The sequence below is a fragment of the Pezoporus wallicus genome, unplaced genomic scaffold, assembly GCF_028554395.1.
Source record: "Pezoporus wallicus isolate ANWC-B61680 ecotype Strahan unplaced genomic scaffold, APGP_CSIRO_Pwel_v1 contig_4710, whole genome shotgun sequence".
Taxonomy (NCBI): Eukaryota; Metazoa; Chordata; class Aves; order Psittaciformes; family Psittacidae; genus Pezoporus; species Pezoporus wallicus.
In genome coordinates, this window is record NW_026640647.1 from 1,578,516 (window position 1) to 1,592,178 (window position 13,663).

The following is a 13,663-nucleotide window of genomic DNA, read 5'->3' on the forward strand; positions in this document are numbered from 1 at the left end:
TATAGAGAAAATATTGCCAATTTCTTTGTGTAGGCTGAATTATTTACCAGAGTGTTCCAAAGCGTATTGGCAATAAAACACTATGAAATATAAGTAACTCCAGACAATCTTGGGTTATGTTAAAACCATTTTTTTTTTTTTAAAGAATGTTATTAAGAAAATAAATCCTTAGAATCTGGAAAGGCAGAACTTTCTCAAATGAACATGAGCCTCTGAAGGATTTCATTGACTCTATGGATGGAAAGGTCAACTTCTCCAAACCATCACCTTAAGGGAGTCAGGAATCAGTCTCACTTCAAAATTAAATAGGCTGTTTTGGCACAGGATGAAGGCTTAAAGATGGTAAAGAGATTTTGTGAAACTTACCTGACTGGGGAAAAAAAAAGCTGTTTTTAACTAAAACCAAATATAATGTATGTAGAGTAAGAAGTTTCACCAGATGTCCAAGAAAGCCATGATTTTCCCAACTTTCTAGCCAAGCCACTAGTAGTGCATTCAATTTAGAAGAACAAGGTGCTCATTCCTGCCTCCTACTTTGGAGAACTGGGCCACAGGTTTTCTTAGAGAAACCCTTCCCTTCCCTTGCTCTTTCTTCAGACTCATTGCTGAAAAAGAGAAAACACACATAGTTTTGGCTTGACTTAAGGTCTCTTACAAGTCAGTAGGGATCTTCCTTTGACTACGGTTGTGGACAAAGCCACTTTTTCACCTGGGCTAATTTAAGTTAAATTGTGCACTGGAAGAGTCCTACAATCTCTCAGTAGCTTACCAGTGAGAAATCTGATAGGAGCTGTGGCATTCATGAAATGCTCACATGTGGACTGTATTTTTTGACTCTTACACGATGTCTAGACAATAGCTGCTAATAAGTCTCAAGCTGTCACTTACACTGGAACCACTGCAGCTTTCTTCTTATTTGTGCTGTGGGCAGCAATTCAAGCTAGAAATTCATATTTTGCTAGTTTTCCCACTTTCATTCCAGTTCACATGGCCTTTCCTTCCACAGCCCAAATGAAGGAACATAGTCAGGTTCATGTTCTCATATTCACCTTCCACACCCAGGCAGCAGATCTGGCTGACCACCCTCTTGTAAAAGCCACCCCTTCTCAGAGCAGGCTTAATAATTAAAATATAACACATAAGTAGGTGTCATATTGTGTTTCCTAACATTCCTGATGTTTTGTCTTCCATTGCAAATCCTTCATGGACCAATTTCTAATTGCTCAGGCTACTTTTTTACAGTAGTGCTGACTCTTAACCCACTGCATGGTATCTCTACAGGTATTGCAACATGGCATCTCAACAGTGGCACTGGAATTCAGCCACTTTCTTTTTATTCCAAAATCTTTGAACCACAGAACATGTACCAAATGGTACATTAACAATTCACAGAGCAAGAACTGAGCTAATTTCTGGGCAAGCATTGGAGTTACCTGTTACGAGGATGGGGCTAATATAAGTGACACATGTGTAAGAAGGAGGGTGTAAGATGCTTGGTTGTGCAGTGCAGAGATTAAGTGCTGCAGTGCCTTTACTTTCCTCTGTAAACCCTGCCTGGACTGTTATTAGGCATGACTACTAAGCACCACATGAAGATTTACGCAGCAGCAGCTTCACTTAATGCCATAGGTACGAAGTTAAGCAGAAATTGCAAAGTTGTGGGTTTTTTTAATTATTTGATTACATTTCTGAGCTTATTTGCACCACAAGCCCAATGAGTATGTTTAGGCATTACAAGTAGTCATGAGTGAAGAGAAAGGAAAGCAGCAGAAAATGGCAATATATCTACCGTATAATGCTCAGGACACTGCAGATGTTAAAGGAGCTCTTTGTTTCTGCATCTGGAACAAGTAGGTCACACATAGTTATTATACACACTGCTGAACATGAAGCAGCCAATACCCATGTAATGTATGTGAGTTTTCAGACTACCTTTTAGTACTTTGTAGTAGTACAGCATCTTATTTGCAGATGCTCTGGTTGAGAGCAACTGATGGAAGGGGGAAGGGATCCAAAGCTGACTGACCTAATTGCTGGGCGGATTGAGAATCTGGCAAAATCATTAGTTTCTTTTATGTGTTTTCTTTCTATACTATAATAAAGATAAATATTGATTGCTAGAGCAATATTGATTGTAGGGGTCGCTGCAGATGGCAGCTGCATGATTTGCACAAATATCTCCCATGTACAGCGCCTCTTATTTGCATGAGAAAGCAGTTTCACCCATCCTCATGTGTTTCAGACTGTTCACTTGCCTTATAGGAGCATTTACCCAAACTACATATATCAGTGATTAGCAGTGAAATATGAAACAAAGGACTGAAACAGTTCATCTTCTTAATACATTTTATGTGTGTGTATCTGCTGTGGGTAAGGGGAGTTTATTGTCCCAGCCATGCGGAAAGAAGAGCAGGACACAAGGGGCCTGCTGTAATTATGCTGCCACCTCGCTTGGGAATACCACACAGCTGCACAGCATGCCTGAGACTGATACTCCTTCCTTCACCCACTGATCTAGACACTGAACATGCCAAGCTCCTTTATTAGGCCTGGATGTCTCCCTCCAAGGTCCGAGCTTTGGGTCATCAAGGACACAGTGTCCCCACAGAGTGGCTTCAGCATCTTCTACTGAGCTGAACCTGCCCTGTGAGATCCTTGCCCATTTGCAAGAAATGGAAAAGGCTCCTCCAACATGGGCCAGGCTTGTAAGGAGGGAGAAAAGTTGCCTACCACAAGCATGCTGCCTATGGCAGAGCACAAAACTCTCTGCTCAGCCAAGGAGGAGTCCTTGGGGCATGTGGGAGCAAGATGCAGGAATCAGCAGGGGTATTTAAGTCCCTTTTTATCATGGGTGCAACCCCCTGAGTGGCCCATTTCACTGCCTCCCTTTTCTACCTGCAACCTCCATCTGGGAGGAAGAGGAAGGCAGAGGAGCAATCTGCAGAGATGGCATCCTCACTTCCTTAGGTGATGCCAGGCTGCAGGGAAAGCACTCTCTCCCAAGCACATCATACATCTCTGTGTGTCTGTCTTATAGCTAGCAAACTGCATCTCATTCTGGGCAATGCCGCACTTTGGGACTGCTGCTGGCTGACCTGCTGATATTGAAATTCAAAGGAAATGCATGCATATTTAACCCCGATTCATCATTTTGACTTTGATTAACTGTACAAGTCAGAGGTTTCCAGGCTTTAATCTTGTTTAAGAAAATATTCCTGTCCTCTCTATTGTTGGCGTTTTCCAACAGGAAATTCAACAAAAGAGTTTTTCCTATTATTTATCTCCTTCTACTTACTTGGATACATTGTGGACCTCTGAAGTAGCTGCCCAGTATCTATCCAAACCATGGTCTGTCCAGTGTAGAGTGCTCTTATTTCCTCAGTGGCCCATAAAGAGGAGATTAATACTGGAATGCGGGTTTCTGATGTGGTTATGCACTGACACTAAGCCACTTCAGTAGATGAGCAGGCACTCCATTTGGTGAGTACTATTTATATACCGTGAGTGAGTATTTCATAGATGCTTTCTGGAAGATCTTAGAAATACACCACGGTTCAGAATGTTACGCTTCATTTTTCATTTCCTTTTAAGTGTATCTCTCGGGGTGTTGAGTAGCCCTGTCTTAAAAAATCAATTATTCCTTAGCCAGCTCAGAAATAAAACCCAAAGTAAGCAACACCAAATGTCTGATTTACCAATAGATTGCAATCCCGTGCTAAAGAGCACAGCCACTGCCCTGCTTTAAATATTCATGAAACCCACTGGTGCAAAATGCATTAAAGGTGGGAATAATGCCAGTAATACACGATCCTCTAAGTGACAAGAAGCTTTCACGTATTAAAGTAGCAAGATGTTAAAGACTTTCAACTGAACAGTCTTTGTTTTTAACCTAGAGATTCACTAATGGAATGCCAAATTGCATTCACTCTCGTGATATTAGACTGCAGCATAGGATAATAATACATGTGTGCTTTACCATGGTGTGGAAAACCTGTTATTACAGTGGGTTCTTTTCTGCCTTTTCTTCATACTTTCCAGAAAACATTCACGCACGTATCTTACCCCTCTGAGTAGTCTTCCATGTGCTCCCCCCCCCCCGCCCCATCAGAATCCCAGGAGTCTAGCCATTAACAGAATGGTTTTACACAAATAAAAAGATTTTAAAATCCTGGTGACACAGTAAAATAGCACAATTCAGCTGAGTGACAAGTGGCAATGAATAACAGAGATAAAGAAACAAAGAAAGAAAAAAGAAAGAGTTAAACCAGAGACAAGGGACTGCAAAGTAACAGACTGTGGCAATGCAGAATAATGTTAATTGTCGCTTTAAGTCATCAGCAGCCCAACCACATCTGCTATCACACCTGTGCTCTCTTCTCTGATCTACTCTGGCACCCTAGAAATATTAGGCGAACAGCCAGCCTCGCATCTCCAGGTCTCTGTGGCCTGGCTCAGCTACTGGCTTGCATCCCTTTCACCTGGAATGGAGCAGGCACTGACTCTGCACTCTCAAACTGGTCCTGATTGATAGCAGACACTGCCAGTGGCTGCAGCTGGGCTTGACATCCCATACCAACAGGTTCTACAGAAACCAGGAACCACTGACCCCTTTTGGATTACACAAAAGTCATCAGTCAGGTGAGATGCTTATAGGAGCCCTGCTTACATCTGAAATTTGGTCCCCAAAATAATAGTGATCAAATAATAAACCAAAATATCTTTTCCCACTTAATCTATGGATATTTTCTGCACACCAATCTTGGCAGGGGGAGTGGGGGAATATGTCTATCTGGTGCCAAACATGGAAATTCAATTAATGTACATTTGAAAGAGCGATCTAGGACCTCCATACATAGCCTGCTTTTATTCTAGAAATAAGAATAACAAAGAACTAACACCCAGGAGGCTCATTTTTTAGAAAGACGTTTATCCAAGACTAATCAGGGGGCAGCGACAGGAAATCAGGGCTCTGTTACGGCATATGAAGTTGTTTACTTCAAAGCAGACCTCTAACAGGCTTTACATGGTCTTTGTACTTCTGATTGGAAATCTGCTTTCCTGCCTTTTAACAGTCTGTCTAGTAGCATCTTCCTAGTAAATGCCCTTCCCTGCTTCCCACCCTGAGAAAACTCTTCCCCTGCAGGAAGACTGCCTGTCAATAAAGATTGAGAACTTCAGCTCTTGCAGTCATTACACTGCTCCATATAAGCCAAGTTGTTTCAGAAGGGAGGAATTAGATAGTGCAAAAGCTGCAGTGGGAACATTATTGGGGTAAGTTGGATCAGGTTTTTTACCAAGCTATTTCTGGAAAAAAATAAACACTGCTAGTCAGTGCTTATGATTCATAACGTTATCTTGCAGCTAATTTTACTCCTTGCCCCTCTCTTCTGCCTTCCAATTTGGAAGTGCACTTAATTATGAAAACATGAGCACTAGACTGTGAATTTTGATATATTAATTTTACCATGGTTTTGTTTCTACACTGCACCACCAAAACTACCAAGGACATCCAGTCAAGGAGACAATGAAAAACCTGACACTTGCGGTTATTTTCTTAAGCAAAGTCAACATTAAGCATTTCTTCCACACAAATCTCATTATGTTACTGCAAGCATATAACCATGATGCATGTTGCTCCTGTTCGACACCACAATTTCTTTTGATGTCTGGAGCCAGAGCAAGGTTTCTGTGATCTGTTTACTTGGTGTTTTTAAAATGCTAGAACCATCCTGGGCAAGACTAAACCAAGATGAGCACAAATGGATAACCATGACCATATTCCTAGGCTTCTACACCTACTAGCAGAAATGTTCATGATTTCATGCCTGACTAACAGCTCATGGATTCCTTGCCTGGATGAGATCAGCTGCCCAACACTGGAACAATTATCATGTTCACCATTCATTCATTCATTGACTCTTCTCTGCTCCATTCATACCATCCAAGTTAGAGTTTGGCAACGTTGCTTTACTGACATTGCAGTGTCCAGCCTCTGTATCCATCCTTTAGCTACCACCACCCCACAGCTTCAGAAGACACATCATTCAGACCACAGCTCTAACATTTGCATGATTATTTTGTTGTCTCTCAAAATGCGTATAAATTCCTTAGATAGAAATATGAGGCTTGGCATTAAGGCAGTGTTAGAAGTGCAGCTCTGTGAATAGTGGTTTTTTTCATCTACTGGCTATTCCAAAATCACAATGAAATTATCAGTTTAAAGTTGGTTTAATTTCCATGCTCACATAGTTTCTTGGTAAAATGAAAAAAAAAAATAAATTCTGAATTGATAGAATTAGTTCCTTTCAGCTTATGTGTTTAAGGTTTAAAATAATAAAAAAATAACACCAACCCTGAATACTTCTGAAATCATTTTTATAGAATACAAACTAAACTAATTTCCATTGAGAAAATGTCTAAATGTACACTCTAATTATTTCAAACATTTGAGGCTTAGGTCGTCAACTCCAGCAACTAGGAAAAAGCGAGACAGATTTCCCAGTGCTTCTAATGCCATACATGAATTAACATGATCATAATACTAATGATACTTTTTAACCGGAAAAGCTTAAGGTCAATTATTTTTCCCAATTCTATTTTTACCAAAGTATAAAGCTGTAAAAGCCCAGATGGAATAACATAAGTTATAACAGCAACAAAATGGATAACTCTGTTTCTAGACTTCATGTTCCAAAACTGTAAAACAGACTGGTTTATACATTTTTCAGGGTAATAACCACCTCAATCACTTGGTGATGAATCTCTGGGTGCAGAAAATTGAATAGCTAATATTTGTAAGGCTTTCTAAACCACAGTACCTTTAGATAATACAACATTCATTAAAATAGAAGAATAGACCAAATTACTGTACCAAACATCCTCTGCATCTTCGTCACACTCTGCCCCAAACTGGCAAATGTCACAGGTCGATGTCTCCTTTTGATTGGTTTCACCTGAGCCTTCATTGACTGTTTGATGGAAAGCAGAAAAATATACATTAGTAAAGACAGCACTGTAGCAAAGCACTTTTCTCTAGAAAAATCTCTTCACTGAGTCAGCTTAATGCGTTGCTCACAAAGTTGATGGCTGGCCAACAGACAGCGTTTCTGAGTGGGACCAACACAGAGATTTCCACGTTGGTCTGTGATGAATTCACTGAATATATTATAGAGTTAGAAAGGAAACTGGAGAAGGAGCCGCCTTCTTCCTATTCCACTTAAACAGTGACCCCATCAGCAGCTGGGGAAGGTTCTGTCACCATTAAGTCTCACTGCTTTGTTCTCTGGGAAAATAATAGAGGTATACTGATAGCATCACACTCTGCCTTACGTCCTGTACGAGTGAAGGCCTTGAGATGGATCCCAAGAGGATGCTTTCCTCGCAAAGTGTTTTGAAATCACCTGCTGTGTGGTGCAATCTAGTCCATTCCAAAGCAAAACATGTTTCTTTTCAGAAGCACAGCTATGAGCCCCAAGGACTAGTTATCTCTGGCAGGGAAGATTTAGTGCTGTCCAGAGGAGGGGATGATATCCAGCATAGGTTAAATCTGAAACCCAGGAAAGTCAATGCCTATGTCTGCAGTTGTGTAAGGTTTGTATCTGGCCCTCAAGTCAAAAACATGAAGGCACTAAGAGGAAAATAGAAATATGGGTGTAAGAGGACTGCAAAAAAACATGAACAGATGAGCACTGAAAAAGAGAAAGAGCCCACTAAGGTAGGCACCAAGAGGAGGGGCTGTTAAAAGATCCAAAAGAAATATCACCTGCATTTGTATTGAAGTATATAAGCACTTTTGGATATCTTTTGAAAGATGCTGCTTTCTAGCAAGACACTGTACCTAGCGATATCCTTCTGCCAGTTACAGAATAATTAAACCAACCAGACTTTAAGTATCAGTCGGCTGTAACTTATGTTGTTATCTGCATAAGCAACCTCTCCAGTGTCATCCTTCCATTCCTCCTTTACCTGGAGTCAGCACTGTGGTACAGGCTTATAGCACATTTAGGTTCAAGCTACTAAAGCTGGTAGACACGCAGAAGTGTCTCAGTAGCCCCAGTGACATTGTTGGGACAAATCACCTGCCTGATGGTGTATATCCACTGCATGGGACCACTCACACCAGCGTTACTGGTTAACCAGGTAGTTAAGGCTTTGAATAAGCTGCTTTTGTTATGTACTAAAGAAAGGGAAAGAGTCCCAGGCTTTCACAAAGCTGTTGGAGGAGAAAGGGCTTTTGTCCCTAGAATGTCCTAATGCCTGTTTTTCAACAAACTTGCTTTCTTACCCTGAACAAGTTATTTCACCTCTGTCTGTTTCCCACTGTGTAAAATGGGAATAATACCATTTTCTACCAACATCACCGAATATGGAAACAAGTATATTAAAAGATTACTATATGCTTAGATATTACAGTGATACAGACTATAGAAATACCTAAGGTAGACAGTTTGTCTAAGACTTTTCCTGAGGCTTCTTCAAAGGAAGAGCTGGTATGGAATCATAGAATGTCTTGGAAGGGACCTTAAAGATCACCTAGCTCCAATCCCCTGCCGCAGTCAGGGATGCCTGTATATTTACGTATGTGCTATGCTGCAGCAATTTCTTGTCATGCTTGAATTTAAACTGTTTTAAATTGAAAACAATTCACCTATGATGAGCATTCTGATTATCCTAAAAGAAAAAAAAAAAAAAAAAGAGGTTTTTGACCTCTTTGTACAAGTTTGCTCACCTTTATATCCATAAAATTTGCATCCAAAAAAACCAAGGGGGAAATTCAGAAAACATATGCTGGATTTTTGTTCTACTGCATTGTCAGGCTTTGCAAGGAGGCTCTGAGCTGTGTTTTCGGTGTTTCCTTAAATGACGGAGGAACTCTTTAGGCTCACATTTTATAAGAGGTGAAGGTATATGAGGGTGGACAAGGTGTTCAAGTGCCACATCCTCACACCATTAGCATCTCCATGTGCCACCTGTGTGATCCCAACCCAACTGCACTGTGAGGCTCCTGCTACTGTACAGCTCCTCCCCTTTCCTCTGCAGCTGCATCCGGCCCTGTGTTTCTCGTTAAGTTTCATTTGAGTTTAAAATATAGAAATCTTTTCTACTAAGGAGATAACTTTGACAGCCAATCTTGATAGGGGGTTTCCAGTGGTTAAGATATTAGGCACAACATGTAATGAATGACTATATGCAAAGGACAATGGGACCTATGGGCAGAAGACTTCTTACAACAGCCGAACATTTCTCACCTACCAGGAATATGACAATCACTCCGCTTCAGGAGGGTGAGAATATATGGAAAAGAGCTATAATTTCTTTATTTCGCTATTCTGCAAATCACTTCCCTTGCATTTCCTTTAATTAAAAGCATATGCCCTATTTTTTTCCTCCTTATAATGTTTCAGCAAGTCTGGTGTGATCAGGGGCTTCACACGGTTTCACATCACAAGCCCAGTAAAACAGCTACTTCCATCATTAAAAGAAAGCATTTGAAAGGTTCAGCATGTTGAAGTAACTGATTTAGATAAGACCATCCATACTAAGGCACAATGCAATGCATAATTTATACTAGAAAATAATAGGTCACTCCTTCATATTTCTCTGAAGAAGCTCTGCATCCAGAGATCTATAGTCAATGTGCGCATTGTCATTAAATGTCCAAGTATGCAGCAGTCTCGATTAAAAGAAGACAGCTGTTTATCTCTCTCCCTCTCTGTTTTCAGATAATAACCACAGATAATATTATCTTTACATTTCCTTGAGGTGTTTTTTCTCTCCTTACACAAACATACATGCTGGCATATGCACCCACACCCAGGACTGACACACAGGACCTGTTTTCTCCATGCTGTGCAGATAAGTGCTTTGATAAATCCAGACATCTTAGAAACAGTTATTTTCCCAACATTTCCTGCTGGTTTTTAGCTTGAGGTCTAGTGAATGTTCATTTTCTAAGGTGACTCTTTTTCCTTCTTTTATTCTCCTTGCTGCACTTGCTGATTTGCACTTGATTTCATATCCAAACTAAGATGAAAAATGTTAGCAAAAATAATCTAGTTTCTGGGTTCCTCTTCTAAAAATAAAAGGAGCACAATTCTCTTTTTTTTCTCATGCACATTATGTAGTTATCATATTAACAACTGTTCAGTTTTAACACCAAAACCTTGTAGGAACATAGTAGGGCTCCAAGGAAGCTAATCACTGAAGCCCGCCACGCAACTGAGATGTTAAACTGCAAGTTTCCATTTGTATTAGCAAGATTAGCAACTTCCACAGTTCAAGGAAATGTGCTAACATGCGTTAGAAGGTCACTAACATTATGTGAAAGTCACTTCAGGGACTACCTCTATCTCCTAAGCAATATCAATTCTTTAGCTGGGGAAGACACCACACACAATTTACAGAGTCAATGGGCTGTGGTAACCACAACAGCTCCTGTTTTAATCATTTGGTCCTTTTCTGGCCTCCTCAATGTGCTTGCATCAGATAGTTGTGGTTTCAAGAATCTGTATTGCTTGCAAGTCCCATGGGAAAGAAACCATTTTCAAGACATTTTCTTTGTTTCCACAGATGAAAAAACAGACTGAAAGTATCACCAGTAAATTGGTCTGGCTCTGTGCTTATCTCCTGCAATATCAGAAGAAAACCAGAAGTCCTAAACTGTCCTCCTGATGTAGACACAATCTGACTTGACTCCTTATGATGGGACATCTTTACTATTGTTGAAAGAAAAATAAAGCTTGCCCTAGCTCGTCCTAACACATATTTTTAGCTATAAAAATCTAGGCAATAACACAAACCATGTCAAGATGCGGGCTAATGGCCATTTTTGTATTTTGGAATGAAAGACAAAGTGCAAATTAAAACTAGAAGAATGCTCTTTTGAGCAGCTGAGGTGCTCTCATCACGTGCTTTTGTCCCAACAGGAGTGCTCTGGGCAGGTGACAAGGGAAGTGGACGAAGTGATAAAGCTCTGAGAAACCAGGGCAGAGAAGCCAAGAGAATTTACTAAATGTGTTAGAACAAACACTACCTGCACCTCTACCAAGTGGCTAAAGCAACTCACAAACTCAACCAATAAAAGCCTAGATGCTGCAAGTGACTTATCTCTAATCAATAAGTCTTTTTTTTTTTTTTTCCTGGAAGCATTAGCTCAGTCAAAACCTACAAAGTGAGAAAAATGAAGGATGTGAAACAGGAGGTCAACTCACGAATGACTCTGCTCTTGAAGCCTGGCAGAGGTTCAGAACAGCATTATGGTCAAAATGAAAAGAAAATGGCCTGCCTTACCAGTGATAAATCCAAACTCCGATATTCCTTGTTCTGCTTTACTCCTGCTGCAAAGCTCCATCTCAATAAATACAAATTTGTTCTCTCTCACACGCACAAACATGCTGGGGAAATTACTTATCACACAACAAAAGAGTGTCTCTGCCCAGCTCGACTCAACTTGGAACTTCTTAAGCAGACCTGAAATATTCTGCTTCATGCCAATGGGCTTTTGATCTGTTTCTCCATACCACCATAGGCCAGCCCTTGAAATCACCTTTCTGCTACCACTGAGCAGGTTACTTAAACAGCATGAGCATTTTGCCATACCTGAGCTGGCTGCCCAGGAAACTATACCACCTTTCTGGATTTTATACTGCTTCAGGTCCCATCTGGGGTACCTCCGTGCTGCCATTCTCCACCAAGTGCTGGAAAACGTTAAATTCGGTGTGATGCAAATACCTAGCAGTATTTGGGGATGAACTAGATGTATCCAGCAAGCTCATACACTGCTGATAAAATGTGCTCTTATCTTCTTGCTAAAGACCATGTAGATACAGCCTGACACTGTTTTGATGCCAGTCAGACTTAATTTACAGTATCTTCCGTATTTCTACTGTGACCTTCATGTTATATTTTTCCTTAAAATCACAGCCAGTGCTTTATATATCATATAAGTATCTCAATGTATAAGGACCTCAGTTTCTATGTATACAAGAACTCGGCTTCTAAGTATATGTGTTTGGAAGGTATGTCTAAGCTTTAGGGCTGTGGAGAAAAAGTTTGTGAGCGTCATAAATACATAAATACCAGAAATTATAATTTTATAATTTTTAAAACCTAATTCTACTTCTGAAACAGCTCACTCTCATGCAAGATCCTGTGCTGAGCTTCCAGCACCTTGTGCTGAAGGCTCTGATCCTGCCCTGAATAGAGTTTAACAAGTGCAAGAAAACAGTGTCTGGGAATTGCCCTGAGTTCAGTAAATAACTAGTACAAAAACTGTTTCACAGTATTAGTAAGAGCTGCTGCTTTCTCTAGCTCAATCTTTCTCTTTACCTCCTATCTTGCTTCCTGTCATGCCTTCCTTCCCATTCGCTTTTGGCTTCTTCCATTTCCAAAATTTTCAGTTGCAATTACCCTAACACAGGGGCAGCACTGAGCAGGTCTGGTAGCTCTGCAGACAAGTTACTGCTGTTGGTGAAGAGAAGCATGGGCCACCTGTCTCCCACTTTGCACAGCTCAATGTTTTGGAAACCTTAAAAGCCCCCTCCATCTGTCATCCAGTGCAGGGGCTTGGCAGCCTCCCCTGATGAGATGCATAGCCTTCACCCCCTCTGAACCTCATTTATTGTGGCTAAAGTGTATGGGATGGGAACAGTTTCATAGGAGCTGCATTGCTCCTTTGCATCTATCTGACTGCAGTTCTCTCCTTTCAGCTTGCACAACTGGAGGTCTCCAAGAGCATCCAGGTCTAAGTCAGGACATGACCCCCTACAGACTTCAGTAGGGACTTGCCTGTATTTGTACAACTGTGGCCAGGAGGGAAGAGATTCAATTCTTACTCAAAGTTTATTTATTCTAAACAAACACCATTTGCTTGTTTCTGTCTCATGCATATCCCTGCTGCTCCCATGGTGCATTTGATAAAAAATTAAATACGATTAGTTGAGGCCAGTTTCTCCTAGCAAATATCTCCAATGGCATTTCAAAAGGAATGGCTCATTGAATAAAGTCCTATTGTAAGCTTCCTGAATGCTGACATGAAACAGCTGTGATTATTGCACCCTTGTGCGGTCCCCCTACAAAATTTGAAGTTTGCCTGGTGTATATGGGATGCCAACACTGCAGATTTATGAAGGTGTACAATGACCAGTGTTGACAGTATTTGCCAGCTTGAGGAAGAGGAGGCTCATTTAATTCTGCCAAGAGCTTCCCCTCATAAACAGCTTTGAGTAAAAAGCCAAATATCACATGGGGACTATTCATCTCTGCCTTGCATTAATTTAATTTTAAAGAGAAATCACTTCCTTGCAGGAGAATTTTCAAGGAATAGATACGGCTTGTTGTAAAAAACATGCCTGCAGTGCTGCCAAAGCTTTTGTGGCATCAGTCCCTGCTGTCATGTATTTCAATATGCCCGACAGCTCGAACAAAACAACCAAGTGGGCATGCCCACTGCTGGATGGATGCAATACGACGGGTCACCAATCAGGACCATTATTAAAGGAGATCACTGCAGTCCTAATTGCAAGGACCAGAAGATTTTCCACTATCTAGGAGAAATAAAAAAAGATGACGTTTGATTGCTTCCTCAGGTTGACTTGCCTTTCCACACAGATCATTAAATCTCAGTGCTGTGTCAAGGGAGATGGGAAGATACAGTGCAGGGAAG

At 40.8% G+C, this 13,663-nt stretch overlaps 1 protein-coding gene across 2 annotated transcripts in view; it reads right to left on the reverse strand.

The window, feature by feature from the left end:
- The window catches only part of TMEFF2 (transmembrane protein with EGF like and two follistatin like domains 2), a 127,564-nt gene that overhangs the window by 46,647 nt on the left and 67,254 nt on the right, over positions 1 to 13,663 (reverse strand). For both annotated transcript variants that reach the window (XM_057419788.1, XM_057419787.1), the window contains exon 5: positions 6,872 to 6,968. In XM_057419788.1, coding sequence (XP_057275771.1) covers positions 6,872 to 6,968 — 97 coding nt within the window. The remainder of the gene's footprint in view (positions 1 to 6,871; positions 6,969 to 13,663) is intronic.